The sequence below is a fragment of the Rhinatrema bivittatum genome, chromosome 6 (genome assembly GCF_901001135.1).
Source record: "Rhinatrema bivittatum chromosome 6, aRhiBiv1.1, whole genome shotgun sequence".
Classification (NCBI taxonomy): domain Eukaryota; kingdom Metazoa; phylum Chordata; class Amphibia; order Gymnophiona; family Rhinatrematidae; genus Rhinatrema; species Rhinatrema bivittatum.
Genome location: NC_042620.1, coordinates 94,010,223 through 94,027,381, shown reverse-complemented (window position 1 = coordinate 94,027,381; position 17,159 = coordinate 94,010,223). Strand labels below are relative to the sequence as shown.

General features: G+C 44.6%; 1 protein-coding gene across 2 annotated transcripts in view; it reads left to right on the top strand.

The window, feature by feature from the left end:
- The window catches only part of KCNH7 (potassium voltage-gated channel subfamily H member 7), a 324,631-nt gene that overhangs the window by 102,844 nt on the left and 204,628 nt on the right, over positions 1–17,159 (top strand). For both annotated transcript variants that reach the window (XM_029605617.1, XM_029605618.1), the window contains one exon: positions 2,141–2,566. In XM_029605617.1, the coding sequence (XP_029461477.1) occupies positions 2,141–2,566 (426 nt within the window). The remainder of the gene's footprint in view (positions 1–2,140; positions 2,567–17,159) is intronic.

Here is a 17,159-nt window from a genome sequence, read left to right as displayed (position 1 = left end):
TACTAATTACTATAAAGAGGAAATATTATTAAGTGAAGCTGAAACTATGTCAAAAATTTCTTTCCATTGTATATCTATAACAAAGGGCTTCATTTTCCAATATCGCATTGGTATCGCATGCGATACCAAAAAGGGGTGTACCTTATGCTAATAAGCATGTGTATCACAAATTGCAATATCAGCTATGCAAAAAAAAGCTGCTATTGCAGAGAGAGAGAGAGAGAAAGCAAGAGAGTGAGCACCTTGCTATAGTGTTGCCTCCCTAGACAGGTATTTGTATCCCTATGGGAGGCCCACCTAGTAACTCGAGGTGAGGGTTAAGTATTAGTGTAGGGGGGTAGGGGCCACTTTGCCATTCAACGTGAGATGTACGAACAGAACAGTGGTCTCTTGTGAAGATTTGCTGGCCTTTGGAGTGAGGAAACTCACTCCAAGATGAGATTTGTGCAATGTTCTCTCCACCTAGCTTGATGGACTCTCTACCTGGGTAACAACAAGCTAGGTGGAGAGAACATTGCACAAATCTCATCTTGGAGTGAGTTTCCTCACTCCGAAGGCCAGCAAATCTTCACAAGAGACCACTGTTCTGTTCGTACATCTCACGTTGAATGGCAAAGTGGCCCCTACCCCCCTACACTAATACTTAACCCTCACCTCAAGTTACTAGGTGGGCCTCCCATAGGGATACAAATACCTGTCTAGGGAGGAGGCACCATAGCAAGGCTCTCTCTCTCTCTCTCACACAAACATCATGAACCACAATAAACTTTACTGGCCTCTAACGCAAATGAAAGAGATGTAGTTAGGAGCCGCGGCACACAATAAATCCTCCCTACTTTACATTTACTCCACCCCCTGAATACAAAATAAAAACTTTGCATGCGTTAATGGCTGTTAGCACGATTTGCGGAATTATCACCCGCAGTAACTCCTTGGAAAATGAGGCCCAAAATGTTTTAGAATACCCTAAAGGATTTTCTAAAATTTAATTAATTACAACCTTTTAAAACATTAAGAATGAAAGAGTTAGTTAATACAGTAAACATTTAGGGGTAGATTTTCAAAGAGTTACGCGTGTAATATACGCGCGTAACCCCTGAAAACCTACTCCTGCACACGCCGAACCTATTTTGCATAGGCTCAGTGGCGCGCGCATGTCCCAGGGCTTTCAAAAATGGTTGCTCCGGGGGCGGGGGCGGTGGCGTGGCAGCGGGCCAGGGGCAGTCCCGAGTCCTCCGGCACAGCGGCCTGTGCCGGGGGATGGCGCGCTGGCAGCCGGCCAGCATGCACAAGTTATGCCTGCCTTGTACCCCGCGCGCATAAAATTTAAAATCGGCCCCTTAATGCCTTAACCATGAATGAAGACTCTAACATGTAATGTAGAACTGATTCAAACATCTTGTGCTTGGTCTGTCATGACAAAAGAGAGAATTATTTATAATTCTAGAATATTTTTGTGTAATAAATATGCTCACATTTTGAAAATTGTTATCCACAAGTAAAAGACACAAGAAGGGGTTGAATTAGCCCAAGTTTGAAACTTCTGAGCAGTAGCGCCAATTGTCAAAAGCTTCAGCTTTGGTTACTCTCCATTCCACAGAAGAAGCTCAATATTAAAATGCTAATGTGATAAAGTTTTTATTTCATATTTTTTATAGAGGTGTATAGTTGAAAATCTATGTTTTGCTTTGTTTTTCATTTTTTTATTTTCATTTCTTTAGTTATTTATTTCATTTTGTTTTGTTAATCGCTCAGTCACTCCTGCCCCACAATTCTGGATCTTTAAAATCACCACCAGTCAACTAAAGGCCAGCACCAGTAGCTGGTGACCATTTTGAAAACTGAGAGCTGTGGAGCAAGAATAACTGGGGATTGTTCCTGCCCTTGGAAGACTCACCAATGGGGTAAGAACTGGGTTGGCGGGGTGGAGGTAGGTCAGAGATGCCCAGAGGGGCAGAAAGGGCCTTTTATTCAAACAGGTTTGATGGGCAGGATCCAGACTAGGTAGCTTTTTGGTCTGAATGATTATATTCGTGGCTTTCCTTTTGTTTTATTTGAAATGACAGCACATTCCTAGTTTGCTTTAACATTTCCTGTGAGCTGGATTTACTTACAGGGATTTTTTGTTCCTTTTGTCTAGGTTCTATCCTTAGGAGCTGATGTTCTACCAGAATATAAACTTCAAACACCTCGCATCAACAAGTTTACTATATTGCACTATAGCCCTTTCAAAGCAGTCTGGGACTGGCTAATTTTGCTACTGGTCATACATACTGCCATTTTCACCCCTTACTCTGCGGCCTTCCTTCTTAATGATGAAGAGGAACAAAAGAGGCGAGAGTGTGGCTATTCTTGCAGCCCACTAAATGTGGTAGACTTAATCGTGGACATTATGTTTATCATTGACATTCTTATAAACTTCAGAACAACCTATGTAAATCAGAACGAAGAAGTGGTAAGTGACCCTGCAAAGATAGCAATTCACTACTTCAAAGGCTGGTTCCTAATCGATATGGTGGCTGCAATACCATTTGATCTGCTGATCTTTGGATCTGGCTCCGATGAGGTAAATTCAATTTTTATTGCTTTCATCTGATAACGTTATGAAACAGTATACAGTAACAGTTTAGCACTTTAAAATAGGATTAATGAATGCATTAGCATTATATATTCTAGTTTGCAATATATTTTGGCTTTCCTCTACTTAAGGCTTAGCTAGGCATCTTTTACTATCCTGGTTCAGTGACTGTTTTTTCATGATGCCTAGCAAGCATGTGCCAAAAACACCCTGTTCCTGTAATTTAAGGAAAAACATTGACAGTGATTGAGGGCCTCATTTTCCAATATCGCATGTGATACCAAAAAGCAAATTGCACTATCAGCTATGCAAAAGGCTGTTATCACAAGTTGCCCAATTTGGGCTACATTGCCAGTATATCGCAGTTCATGATGTCTCTGACAGGTCTGTTTCAGTATGATGCAGGCTCAGGGAGAGAGAGAGAGAGACTTGTCGTAGTGCCTCCTCCCTAGACAGGTATTTGTATCCCTATGGGAGGCCCACCTAGTAACTCGAGGTGAGGTTCAAGTATTAGTGTAGGGGGTTAGGGGCCACTTTGACATTCAAAGTGAGACGTACGAACAGAGCAGTGGCCTCTTGTGAAGATTTGCTGGCCTTCAGAGTGAGGAAACTCACTCCAAGATGAGATTTGTGCAATGTTCTCTCCACCTAGCTTGTTGTTACCCAGGTAGAGAGTCCATCAAGTTAGGTGGAGAGAACATTGCACAAATCTCATCTTGGAGTGAGTTTCCTCACTCCGTAGGTAAGCAAATCTTCACAAGAGACCACTGCTCTAGGGAGGAGGCACTATGACAAGGCACTCTCTCTCTCTCGGCATCATACTGAAACAGGCCTGTCGGAGACATCATGAACTGCGATAAGCCTTTAACGCACAACGTAACGCAAATGAAAGAGGTATAGTTATTGGCTGCATTAGGAGCTGCGCTAACAGTGCGGCTGTTTTGCGGCACACAATAAATCCTCCCTACTTTACATTTGTTTATTTATTTTATTTATTTATAAAACTTATATCCCGCCCCTCCATTAAATGTTCAGGGTGGGTTACAATAACACACTCATAAAATAAAATCAACATGCAAGTTATTTACTTTCTTTTCATAGAGTTCCACAGCAGCTGCCTTTTTTTTTTTTTAACAGTGTTCTTCTTTCTAGAAATTAGTTGCACTCAAAATACATGTTGTACTCAGCCTTCCTACTTATGAAAAGTTAAAGCCACTGGCTCTTACTCATAAGAATGTTTTATTGTTTAACCAAGTAAAGTAAAAAAACAAAAAAGTGTGCATTTGTTTATGGCAAACAATTCAGGCGTGTGCATCTTTAATACTGGGCACTGTACAGACTCTGTTCAACAAAATCTCTGCCACTCTTCAGCTATATCAAAATGTCATTGCACAAGTACCTGATAACAAACATCACACACACATGCCTAAAGCCAAGAAATAGTTTGCTTTTTCCTTTTTTTCAAAACACTTGTAGAAAAGGAGAAGAGAGTAAAGAGATAAAGGTTGGGAAAAAAATGGGGAAAAACAGGAGGAAACATGATAAAACAAAAGAGGAATACGTATGGGGGAAAGATCAGGGAACAGTTGATTACTTTCTATTATTTCCTATGGAGTTTTGTAGCCCCAGATGACAGGCAAATATAAGAGCAAATTCATTCACTCTTGAGACACTAGTGTGGTTGATTTAAGTGGCTTGGGAGTTTTGTAGAATCCTTAATTAATAATTATATGCAGTTGGGATAAGGTTGGGGGAAGTGACTGGTATGTGTATGTTTGCAGTCGGGACCATTCCTGGGGAACACAGCACCCTAGGCAATGGTTGCAGTTGGCACTCTCACACCCACCACCCCTCTCTGAGGCACTATTGTGTAAGTCACTGTACTCTCCAATACCTCACTTACAGACGTACCCTTAGATTCATCAAATTGACTTGTGTCTTTGCAGGACGCATCTCTCTATCACGAGGGGTGGGGTATAGCTGAGCAGATTTTAATAGCCACCCGAGTACTGTGCTTCAGAGCAAGCTGTCTGAGAAACTGCATGACTGTACAAGCAATTCTCAGACTTTGGGATCAATCCCAATACAGCTTTTTGAAGTCAATCAAGGGTGTATCAAAATGATGGCCACAAAACAAACCAGGCCAAACATGAAAAATGTGGACTTAAAAGTACAATACATGAGGGACATGTATGACAAAGGCCTGGTTAAGCTGAAATACTGCCCCATAGAGAACATGGTGATAGATATATTAGCTAAGCCTTTGTCAGCAATTGTTTCTGTGCCCTGTGTGACAAACTGGGACTAGAGTAGGAATGGACAGCAAATGTGTGCAGCTGCTCAGAAGCAGAATGTTGAGTCCATTAACTCCTAAAAGTGTAAAAGTGAGGGAAGATTCTTATGTATGTTTGTATATTGACCTAATGCACAATTATATAAGAAATGATAATGTTAACATGTTTTCCCTCTTTCCTTGTTAAACAATTACTGCTTGTGATTGGACAAGGGGGTTGAGCTGATGACATAAGACACTTTGTTTCTCTCGCTCCTTCTCTCTCTCTCTCCCTCCCTCTCCCTGTTTGCAGCTTTCAGTATCACCTTCTGATCTGCCCTGCAACTGTGCTATAGCTACTGATGAGAGTAGGCATTATTGTTTTACATAAATGTCTTTTGTTTGTTTCTTCAAATAAATATTAAACAGGTTTTTTTTGGAACTTATTAAGTGGCGTGTGCAAGAGCGGACTGCAGGAAAATATCAGCCTGAGGATTTTTCAAAACTGACCCATGGGTATCTTACACCTTCATGTGCTTTCCCTGAGCCCAGTCAACCCTGGAACCCAACAGAATAGAGCCAAAATATCTCCAAAATAAATGTCATCTTTCCTAAATAAGAAGTTGAACACTTTCTAGACCAGGGCGAGCAGTGCTGTAGCCCCCATTCCATCCATGCAAATTGGTTGGGCCCCCTACACATCTGCTCATATATCTCTTACTGAGATATATCCTGGATTCCCAGTCTGGCTCTTGAACCAGCTGCAAGTAAAGACACTGCCAGCCAGTGTCAGACACACATGCACTCAGTCACAAATAGATTTTTAGATTGCAGAAACTTTATTGGCACATACCTGGGATCCTGCCAGGTTCTTATGACCTGGATTGACCACTGTTGAAATAGGATGCTGGGCTTGATGAACCTTTGGTTTGACTCAGCAAGGCAAGGCTTATGTTCTTTTGTTAAAATACATACTCTTTCTCAGGCACAAAGACACAGCCGCACACTGAGAGCATGTGTGTCTGTGTCAGAGAGGCAAACTCTCTCTTACAGACAAAGTGTGTATGGGTCTGTATCTCTCTCTTACTCTCTCTGGCACAGACACACAAACACTCTGACAAGCGAATATTATTTTGCTGCTTATGTGCTCACACAGGGCCTAATTTTAAAAAGCATTTACATGCTTAAAATTGAGTTTTACACATGTAAATGTACTTTACTCAAGAAAGCGGGCTTTTGAATTGAATGCCATTGAGTTGTTGATAGGATTTACTCACGTAACTGCACTTTACTCGAGTAAATAGTTTTTGAAAATTGCTACATTACATTTACGCGTGTAACTCCTTTACAAATTACCTCCACAGTGAGTGCCCCCAGTCCAGCGCTGCTGCATCATGGGGTAAAGTTCTTGCTTGCTGCCAGCCCTTCCCCATTCTGCAGCAACTCCCTCCTTTTCCCAGTCCCATTCTGCAGCAACTCCCTCCTTTTCCCAGTCCCATTCTCTACAGTGGTCCCCTACCCTGTCCTGGGGGCCCACCAGTCTGTCGGGTTTTCAGGATATCTACAATGAATATGCATGAGAGAAAATTTGCATGTTATGGAGGCAATGCATGCACATGTTCTCTCATGCATATTTATTGTGGATATCCTGAAAATCCAACTGGCTGGTGGGCCCCCAGGACAGGGTTGGGGACCACTGCTCTAGAAGACTCACTGGCTCCTCAGCCAGCTGCTTCTCTCAGAGCTCAGTACAGTCACCTCAGTCAGAAGCCTCCCCAGCATTTCATAGGCACTTCCTCCAGGCTTACTCCATTCCTTGCTGTGCCTGTAGCTTTCCTCCACTTCTCCGCAACCCTCCCACCACTCTAGTGCATACCCATTGACTGCAGGCTAGATAGTCTACTGCTTTTATGGTTCCCCAGGCTCTGCTCTGCCTATGAAATCCAGGAGAGGGGGACCTAAAGTCACCCATACTGTTCCCTAGACTTATAAAAAGAGAAAATTAAGCCCTGGCCGAGACTGGGGAAAGCCACTAACCCAAAGTAGCACAGCTTCGGATGGAATCCTGCTTTCTCTTGTGGAGCCAGTGCAGCCAGGGCTGGTGGAAGGGATTTAGGTGACATAGGCAAACCTTACAGCCTTGCACATATACCTGGTCCCACCCTTCCTGCAAATAATTTAAAAATATGCATTTATAGTAACAGATTTTACATGAAAAAGAGCATTCAGTGTTCTAAGGTAAAACTGTCACTTACAACATATGTATTATTTACATGCACTGCTATGGTACCAACCAGATAACTGCAAAAAAGACACCTGCAGCTGTATGGTATTAGGACTATTGTAAACCAAGTCAACCTTCAGAAAGCTTTAAGTAAATTCCAATATAGTAAACCCCCCATCACTCAAACAGCAACAACCCTACCTATGGAAAGGTAACACTGCAAAATTTACCAGGCCCTAAAACAGCAATACACCTCCTATTAGGAAAACAGAATAAGTCAGGCTGCTATATATCACTATACAGAAATTACATGCCAGCAGAAAATGCCTCATATTGATCACATATGCAGAACGCAGACAAACATTCACCAAACATGGAATAAAGAGATCATAAAATAAAAACAGAAACATGCAGACAAAACTGAATTGGAAACCGCAACAAGCCACACTCATAAAACATCAAACTATAAAATCAAGAAATATAAAACATCATGATAGTAAAACCATACTTATAGAACAAATATTGCAAAACAGCTGACAAAAAAATCCAATAATGAAAAACTCAGTAAAAAGTATTCAAATTTCCCAAACTCCAATAAAATATTTCAAAACAACAAACATCAAATAACATGCAATAATCAAAATAAATAAAGATTAAAAAAAAAAATCACCCACCCTCCATACCTGGGAATGTTTGATTTCCAGTTATCCTCAGATTGTTGCAGATTAATAGGGAGCAGTGGCATAGCCACGGGTGGGCCTGGGTGGGCAGGTGCCCACCCAACTTAGACCCAGGCCCACCCAACTAGCACCGGAACTGCAAGGCTGTCGCGGGATCCCATCCCCGCGACAGCGAACAAGAGAACCCACGCCTCGCGCGCCATCACGGCACACGTGGGGAAGCGCTGCTGCGGCCGTATGGCCAACCGGTCTTCCTGTTCGGGGGGAGGTGAAGCGCCGTGCGCAGCTTCCGCTTCCTCCCCCCAATGCAGGAAGATCAGCTGCCTCTCCTGCTGCCACCCGTTCTCCTGCTATCTTCGGGTCAAACGGCCCGCTGAACTTCCTGTTTGGGGGAGCGGAAGCGCCGCGCACAGCTTCCGCTTTCTCCCCCAGAGCAGGAAGATCAGCTGCCTCTCCTGCTGCCACCGGCCTCCTGCTATCTTCGGGTGTCCGATCTTCCTGCTTGGGGGGGGGGAGGAAGCGGACGTTGTGCGCTGCGCTTCCGCTCCCCCCCCCCCCCCGACAGGAAGTTCGGCGGGCAGTACGGCCCGAAGCCCGAAGATAGCAGGAGTCCGGTGGCAGCAGGAGAGGCAGCTGATCTTCCTGCTCTGGGGGAGAAAGCGGAAGCTGTGCACGTGCTTGAATGTGTATGTGTGGATGAGAATGGGAGTGTGTGTGGGTGAAAACTGGAGCCTGGGTGTGTATGTGGGTGAGAATGGAAGCTTGAATATGTGGGTGAATGGGAGCTCGAATGTGTGTATGTGTGGTTGAGAATGGGAGCCTGGGTTTGTGGGTGGGTGAGAATGGGAGCTTGAATGTGTGTATATATGGGTGAGAATGAGAGCCTGGGTTTGTGTGGGTTGGTGAGAATGGAAGCTTGAATATGTGGATAAGAATGGGTGCTTGAATGTGTGTATGTGTGGGTGAGAATAGTACCTTAAATGTGTATATGTATGGATGAGAATGGGAGCTTGAATATGTGTGGGTGAGACTGGGAGCATGGGTTTGTGGGTGAGAATGGGAGTCTGGGTTTATGTGTGTGGGTGAGAATGGGTGCCTGGATGTGCGTCTGTGTGTGCATAAGAATATAAGCCTGGGGAGGGGTGAGAAAGTGAGAACTTGAATGTGAGCTTGTGGGGGGGGTGGCGGGGGGAGAGCATATGAGAGTGACAGCTTGAGTGTGTGAGAGGGAGTCTGTGAGAGAAAGCGTGTGTGTGTGTGTGTGTGTGTGGAAGGGAAGAAGACAGTAATAGAAGAAAGACACTGAAAAGGAATTAGGAAATGAGCTATAAGGGAAAAAATGGGAAAAAGAGACCAGGACCAACTGATTAGAAAAATACAAAGATCAGACAACAAAGGTAAAAATATATATCTATATTTTGAGATGTTAGCAATTTAAATATAAGCAACACAACCGCTCTCTCAAAATTTATGGACAGGTAGGAGCCGTGTATAAAATCGTAATAAGAAGGCTAAAGTACCACAAATCACCGTGAATTATGTTTGTATCATTAAGTAAACCTCATACTTAGGCGTAGATGTGAATGCTATGCTGCATAATTTGGCATTATTTATCAGTAAAAAAACAACTAGTAGACCTGCATGCCTACAGCCCACCCATGTTAACCTTGTGCCCACCCAAAAAATCAATTCTGGCTACGCCACTGATAGGGAGAGTGGGAGGGAGACATGCTGTCTTTCTACTGTTACGCATTAACACACATCCACTCACACATGCTTACATATATTCTCTCTCTCGAATATGCTTCCTTTCACAGACACACACACACACACACATAAAAACACATGCTCTTTCTCTCCCATATTTTCTCTCATGCTGTTGCAACTGTCCCTTCCCTCTTGCTGCGGCTGGACGCCTGGCTGCCGCGGCGTCTGCCTGCCGCTCTCTCCGGCATTCCTGGACCGGCTTGGGCGCTGCCTCCCGCCATGCTCCACTAGTACCTTATGGCACGCACCGCGCAGCCCTCTCTCTTATTTCCAACTTGGCGCGACCCTCAGGGGCGTCCCCTTGTGATGACATCACGCTGCCCAGATATTTAAAGCCTACAATGTTTGCTAGCCTTTGAGTTAGCAAGGGGATTCTTACGGATGGGATTCGCTCTCCGTACCCAGCTACTCTGCCTCCAATTCCATTGGACTCTTAACGGTAATAGGGTACCCGCTCCTCGAGGGCCCATGTTCCCTGACACGCTGCCTGGTCCTACCTTCTCTATTGCCTGGAAGGATTTGCTATCTTCAACACCAGTGAGTACTACCATCTTCACCTCAGAGCTGTATTGCAAAATGGCGCCGGCCATACGGCCGGGGGGGGGAAGAGAATCTGATCGTCGTGGTTTTGTTTTTTTAAAAATCGTTTAAATCATAAATCGGGGGAGAGCGGGAAAACCGGCACACTAAAACAACCCTAAAACCCACCCCGACCCTTTAAAATAAATCCCCCACCCTCCTGAACCCCCCCCCAAAATGTTTTAAATTACTTGGGGTCCAGTGGGGAGGGTCCCGGTGTGATCTTCCACTCTCGGGCCACGGCTGCGTTAATAGAAATGGCGCCGGCGCTACCTTTGCCCTGTCATATGACAGGGCAAAGGTAGCGCCGTATGGCCGGCGCCATTTTGCAATACAGCAATACGGCCATACGGCCGGCGCCATTTTGCAATACGGCCCGAGTGCAGGAGGTCGCTCCTGGACCCCCGCTGGACTTTTGGCAAGTCTTGTGGGGGTCAGGAGGCCCCCCCAAGCTGGCCAAAAGTCCCTGGGGGTCCAGCGGGGGTCCGGGAGCGATCTCCTGCACTCGTGATGTCGGGGGACAGGAACCAAAATGGCGCTGGCGCTACCTTTGCCCTGTCATATGACAGGGCAAAGGTAGCGCCGGCGCCATTTCTATTAACGCAGCCGTGGCCCAAGAGTGGAAGATCACACCGGGACCCCCCCCACTGGACCCCAGGTAATTTAAAACATTTTGGGGGGTTCGGGAGGGTGGGGGATTTATTTTAAAGGGTCGGGGTGGATTTTAGGGTTGTTTTAGTGTGCCAGTTTTCCCGCCCTCCCCCTTCCCCTCCCCCTCCCCCGATTTACGATTTTTGACGATAAATCGGGGGAATTCCCATTGTATCGTGCCTCTAACGATTTTTGACGATTTAAAATATATCGGACGATTTTTTAAATCGTCAAAAAACGATTCACATCCCTAATAATTACATCTTGAATTGTATGCAAATAGTAGGAGACCTACGGTTAATACCGTTTGAAAAATGAAGTCATAGACTACGTCTTAGATTTCTTTGCTTGTCTCTTGTACACCTGTTCGGGAGCATCTCTGTGGAGTGTCCAGCAGTAGTCAGCCAGCATGAATATTTAAAATGCTCACCCTTTCTGACTGGGCTTCATATAGTACACTGCTGACGTCAGCTTACTCAGCAGCAGCATGGCAGTAGAACTGCATTGCATCAGAAAATGATGTAATAAACTCTGGATGATGTGTGCATGATGGTATTATGCAATATGATGCAATATTACATCATTCTAGGCTTATTTACGGTCCTACTGGATAAATTTACATGACTAAACATAGAACGTGAACTATATTAAATATCCTCAAAACGAGAGCCAATAAAAACTTTTCATGGTCATAGTCGTGTTCAGCACATCAAGATACTACAGAGTAGGACCTTTTTACGTCAGTAACACTTTCATTGTTGCCCAGTGATATAGATTTGTTTTAAAAACCCATCTATTTAAGCAAGCTTTTACCTTACCCTAGTTTATATCCTAATTTACAGACTTGATATGCTTATATTTTGTTCGTAAAGATGTTGTATAAGTTTGCTCTTTTAATGTTCTTATTTATTCTACTGCTTTTATGTTTTTAAGTTTTCATGTTTCATCTTCTTGCTTTATGTTTTATTGTGTATGTAAGCCTCTAAGCTCCTGCGGTCCTCTTTATTAGTAGTCTGTAAATCTAATAAATAAATACATGACATTTCAGTTTTATAGAATTCCATCATCTTCTTTCTCTCACTCTCTCTCTCTCTCCCTCTTTTTTCTCTGCAGTCATTATAGTACATCTTAATTAGTATATGATTTTATCAAAAACATCTTGGCTAAGAGGATTTGAAATTTAATGAAATTTGCTCTCTACATTTTTTAAATTAATGCCACAATAATTTATCTTTGTTGATGGTTCTGTGAGAGACAGGGATAGATTATAAAACTGTCAAAATGAAATGAATAGCTTGGAAATGCTTGCAATCACAGGGAGTTTTTCTCCTGTCAAAACCTCTAGGTCCCTTTGGGTTTTCAGATATGAACTTCCTGATGGAGTCTTTGATTGACATCTTTTTTTAATTTCAGACAATATTGATATTGAAAATAACTCCAACCGTGCACAGAAATGCCAGGCCATAAAAATATGTAGCATGTGGCACAGGATGAATGCTTGAATTTTCAATATGGGAGATTGTTAAATGAGGCACCAGTTCATTTAACCTTATTTCAAATACAGGAAAGAAATGCAAAGCATACACAAGATGAACATTTCAAGCTCTTTACAAAATCTGAGTTAACATGCTAGATTATCGATCATGTTAACCAAAAGGTCATAGAAAGCAAAGAAAGTGAATGGCATCTTTCATGCCAATCTCAACAACAATCATTAGACATGCTAATATAAGGGACTCCCAAATTTGCCCCTTACTAATAGGTTTGCTCCTTACTAGTATGGAAACAGTGGCCTCCACAGTTCTGGTTGCCAGTAGTGATGTCAGTGTAGGGAGGTGTGTCTGTAGGTCTTGATACCCCCCAGTGGGAGCTGCCGTGGTTTGATAAATCTAATGTGCCCATTTTGGGAGCACAACAGGCAGAACTCCAGAGAGGTTGCTAGAGTGCAAATATGAATTTGAGAAGAGAGAACCAGAGAGGACTGTGTCCTTGGGGAAGTTTCACTACAAAGAAGAAACTGCTCCACTGAGAAATGAGTAGCCTTATAAAAAGATCAACAAGAAGTTCCAAGTAGTTGTGGGTGAGAAGTTAACAAAAAAGGAGAAGGAAAGTGACCCTACCAAACAGGTGCTGAGAAGGCCCCAGGAGGATGGTTCCTTCCCCAAGAGCTTACTTGAAGAGGAGTTTTTAGACTGGGAAAGGAGAGAGACTGGGAAAGGAGAGAGACTGAGCTAGTTTTGTCCTGATTTTTGGACTAGTTTTTCAATGTAGTGCATTATCAGTTAGTGTACCAGAGCTTTTTTTTTTTTTTACTTTATTTTTGTCTGCTTCTCATTGCCAGTAAAGTCTTTTATTTTTGAGCAACAGATTTGGAGTCCATGTGGTGATTTTTGGCATGAATAGGCTGGTGATAAAACTCTAAGGTCCTTGAAAGACTGGTTTCTTTTCCCCTGAGCAGGAAACCCAGAAGGGCATGGGGCTATGCCTGGTCCATGATGCTTCCACTGAGCCCCTGTGCCCAAAAGCTGAGTGGGACAGGGGCTACATTACAAAGCTAAATAAAGCAGAGGGGAAGACAAGACAGAAGTGGACAAAGAAAGTAATATAATATGGTTATTTGTTCAAGCTAACCATGGATGCTGAATTTTCAGCTTGTTAGACGACCTTAGGACAGCCATCTAACATGGAAAACTAACCGACAACTTGACATCGTACCTCAAAGCCTCCTTTCCCATGCTGTATAAATACACATAAACACATTACCATCATGAGGATTCCAACAATCCATGTCTCAATCCTGATCATTAAGGGCCCCCTTTTAATGCTGGACACCTTCTTAAGGCATCTCTGAATGCAGCTCTCTGATGCAACACCACCCCATCCATGAAGGCAACACTCCCTCACAATCAAGGCAATTCCGTCCCCCAACAATCAAGTAAAAGCCCTTATCCCTTAATCCTCCCCCACACATCCAGAATTATGCCTTGATTTTCACTGGTAAGAAAAACATAAAATCTCTTCTGTGAGTACTACTGCATAGGGATGTGCAGCAGGAACGGATTCGTCCCATTCGGTATTCGTATTCGTGGGGAGCCAAATCCGTTGCATCCGTTCTCGGGGGACTCCGATCCGTTCATTAGTTACGTATGTATTCATTTCCCAAAAAAAACCCCATCCCAACCCTTTAAACTTAATTAACTACAAGCCCCCACCCTCCTGACCCCCCTAAGACTTACCAAAAGTCCCTGGTGGTCCAGCGGGGGTCCTGGCGCGATCTCCTGCACTCGGGCTGTCGGCTGCCGGTATTCAAAATGGCTCTGATAGCCTTTGCCCTCACTATGTCACAGGGGCTACCAGTGCCATTGACCGGCCCCTGTCACATGATAGAAGCAATGGACGGCCGGCACCATCTTGTGCTCCTACCATGTGAGAGGGGCTGACCAATGGCACTGGTAGCCCCTGTGACATAGTAAGGGCAAGCCTTGGGGGGGGGAGTCAGGAGTCCCCACCAAGACTTTTGGCAAGTCTTGGGGGGGTCAGGCTACCGGTGCCATTGGTCGGCCCCTGTGACATAGTAAGGGCAAAGGCTATCGGCACCATTTTGAATACTGGCAGCCGACGGCCCGAGTGCAGCAGATCGCTTCAGGACCCCCGCTGGACCACCAGGGACTTTTGGCAAGTCTTTGGGGGGTCAGGAGGGTGGGGGGGTTATTCATTAGATACGTTGTATTCGTGGGGGTTTGCCATACGTTTCGTGACCCCACAAATACAACAAATAGCGACATATACATTGCGGATTGCCAATACGTCGAAAATGAATGCACACCCCTACTACTGCAGTTGTTGATGTCTTCCTTGGAGGGGAGCTATTTCCTTCATTTTAGGAAGCCTACCTTCATAGGAGAGAGACCCTGTTTGCAGAGTTTGCCTTCATTTGGGGCCCTTGATCTTGAGGGGTTAACTTCATTGGAAGGTCCATTGGGGGTACCCTTTGTTACATTCAGTGGCTCACGGGAGGGCCCTGTGAACCACCTCACTCACCCCCAGCATGGTCGGACCATCCTGTAGTCAGCTCACAGCTTCCTGCTTTCAACACTGCCAGCCACAGCTCCTGCTTCCTCCCCTTAGGTGCGCATACACACATATGCATGCATTATATGATCCCTGAGTCGGGAAACACTGAACGGTGCCCTCCAATGATGTCAGGCCAACTGACCTATTTAAGAAAGGGCCTCGCAGTATGACCTCACCTCAGTAACGAGTTTCTTTGCTTTCGAGTTCCTGTGTCCCATGTTCCTGATTCCTCATCCAACCTTGCCTTTCTAGCCTTACGTCATGCAGCCTTATCTCTCCGGTCTTGTCTCGTCTAGCCTTACCTTGTATTGCATGTTTCCTCCAGTGCCTTCTGTGTGTCTTTGTCCACCCTTGGCCTGACTTCTGGATTCTGATATTTCGCCTGGACCTGACCACCCTTGTCTGCTGCCTGCCCCAACCTTGGCCTGTCTCCATTAGTCTGCTGCCTGCCGTGACCCTGGCATACCATTGGACTCTTGCTCTAGTCACCATCCTAGGGATCCACCTAAATCCTGCCAGCTATCAGAACCAAAGCGCTCAACCTGTGGGAGAGGAGGATGGTATAGGTGAATCTCCAGACTGCCCAGCTACAGGGTACATTCGCCTGCTGCCAGCATAAGCCTCAAAGGTTCACCTGAGAGGCTGCATCAACTACATCGCAGCACAAAGGGCAAAATACCCACGCCACCTATCAAAGCCATGAAGGGCCCCCTGTATGGAGATTTCTTAATGTTTGGTTTTAGGACAAAACTTTGGGGTATTATGTTAGGCAATTAAGCCTCTTACTACTTTTATAGGGGTTTGGGAAATGACATTATCAGAACTAATTATTTCTTTTACTTTGTGCTGGTTGGCAAAGAAGATTCATGATCCACCAAATGCATACTAAACATTTTGGGTTAACATGCATGTTAATTATGTGTGATTTCTGTAAGGACAATTTTTTTATGGGTCTGTGATAAAATTTAGTACATTGGCCCTTAAGTGGCATTTTAGCATTCATACTAAAAGGGTCCTTATTCTGTAAGCAGGCAAGTGGACAAGGTATCCGGAAATAGTTAGGAGGATAACTTATGCCAGATATTCAGCAGGATGAGTCTCCCGCTGAATATACTCAGCTAAAGTGATCCAGATAACTATACTCACCCCACTGAATATACACATCTACACTCTGGAATTCTTTACTTGATTCACTTAGAACCACTTCCTGCACAAAAAGTTATAAAATATTATTAAAAACATATCTTTTTAAATTGGCATTTCATATAGATGCGGAACAAATACATAATTATTCTTGGGCCAAACGATGGAGTTAGAACCTTGTTGGTATATATTTCTATGATGACAAAAGTTCTTATGAAGTTTTTATACATTTATGGGTACATTTTCAAAACCCAACGCATGCAAATACCGGGAGATACGCGCATGGCTGGGCTGAGTGCATTTTCAAAACAGCCCGGTGTTATGACCGTCGCTGCCCGACGTCTCCAGTACGCCCACCTTACCTCTTTGGCGACTCCCTCTTTGCCTGTTGGAAGTTTGGCTGCCGCGGCGTCATCGTGCCATTCTCTTCCGGCGTCCCCAGACCGGCAAGACGCTGCACTCCGCCATGTTTCCCAGAAGCCTAAGGGCGCGCACTCGGCGTGGCCCCGACTCAATTACCAGCAGTGGCGCGAACCTCAGGGGCATCCCCCTGAGATGACGTCATCTGCACCGGATAATTAAGGTCTCTGAATTCACTAACTAATCGAGTTAGCAAGGAAAAGTTTTCATACGCTCCTAGCTACTCTGCCTCCTCGGACTTACCAGGGGTACTCGTTCCTCAAGGGCCTACGTTTCCTGTCTTGCTCCTGAATACCACTTCTGCCAGGAAGTCATCGCTGCCTACAACACCATTGAGTTACCATCTCTCTCTGAGCTTTCCCTGGAACCAGGTACTCGCTCCTCGAGGGCCTAATTTATTCCAGCTCCTGGGCTGCTTCTAAGAGACTATTGTGTGAGTGTTACCATCAAGGTTCTGTTCCTGAACTCTGCATACCCTGCCTACTCACTATATTCAGTTTCTCTACAGCTCAGTATCCAGGGTTGCTGTTCCAGTATCTGAGGGACTGCAGCCTAACCGGGCACTTCCAGCTCACTACTGCCACCTCTGGTGGTTCAATATACTGTTTAATAAAAGAACTAGTGTGTGTCTGTCTCCATACTCTGAGCCTGACCGGTGGTCCCTCTCGGGATCTTCCCCCGGGGGTGTGGTCATCTGCCACTGGCCCAAGGATCCACCCACAACTACAGCGCACACTAACAGATTGCTAACTCCATGGATCTGGCACAATT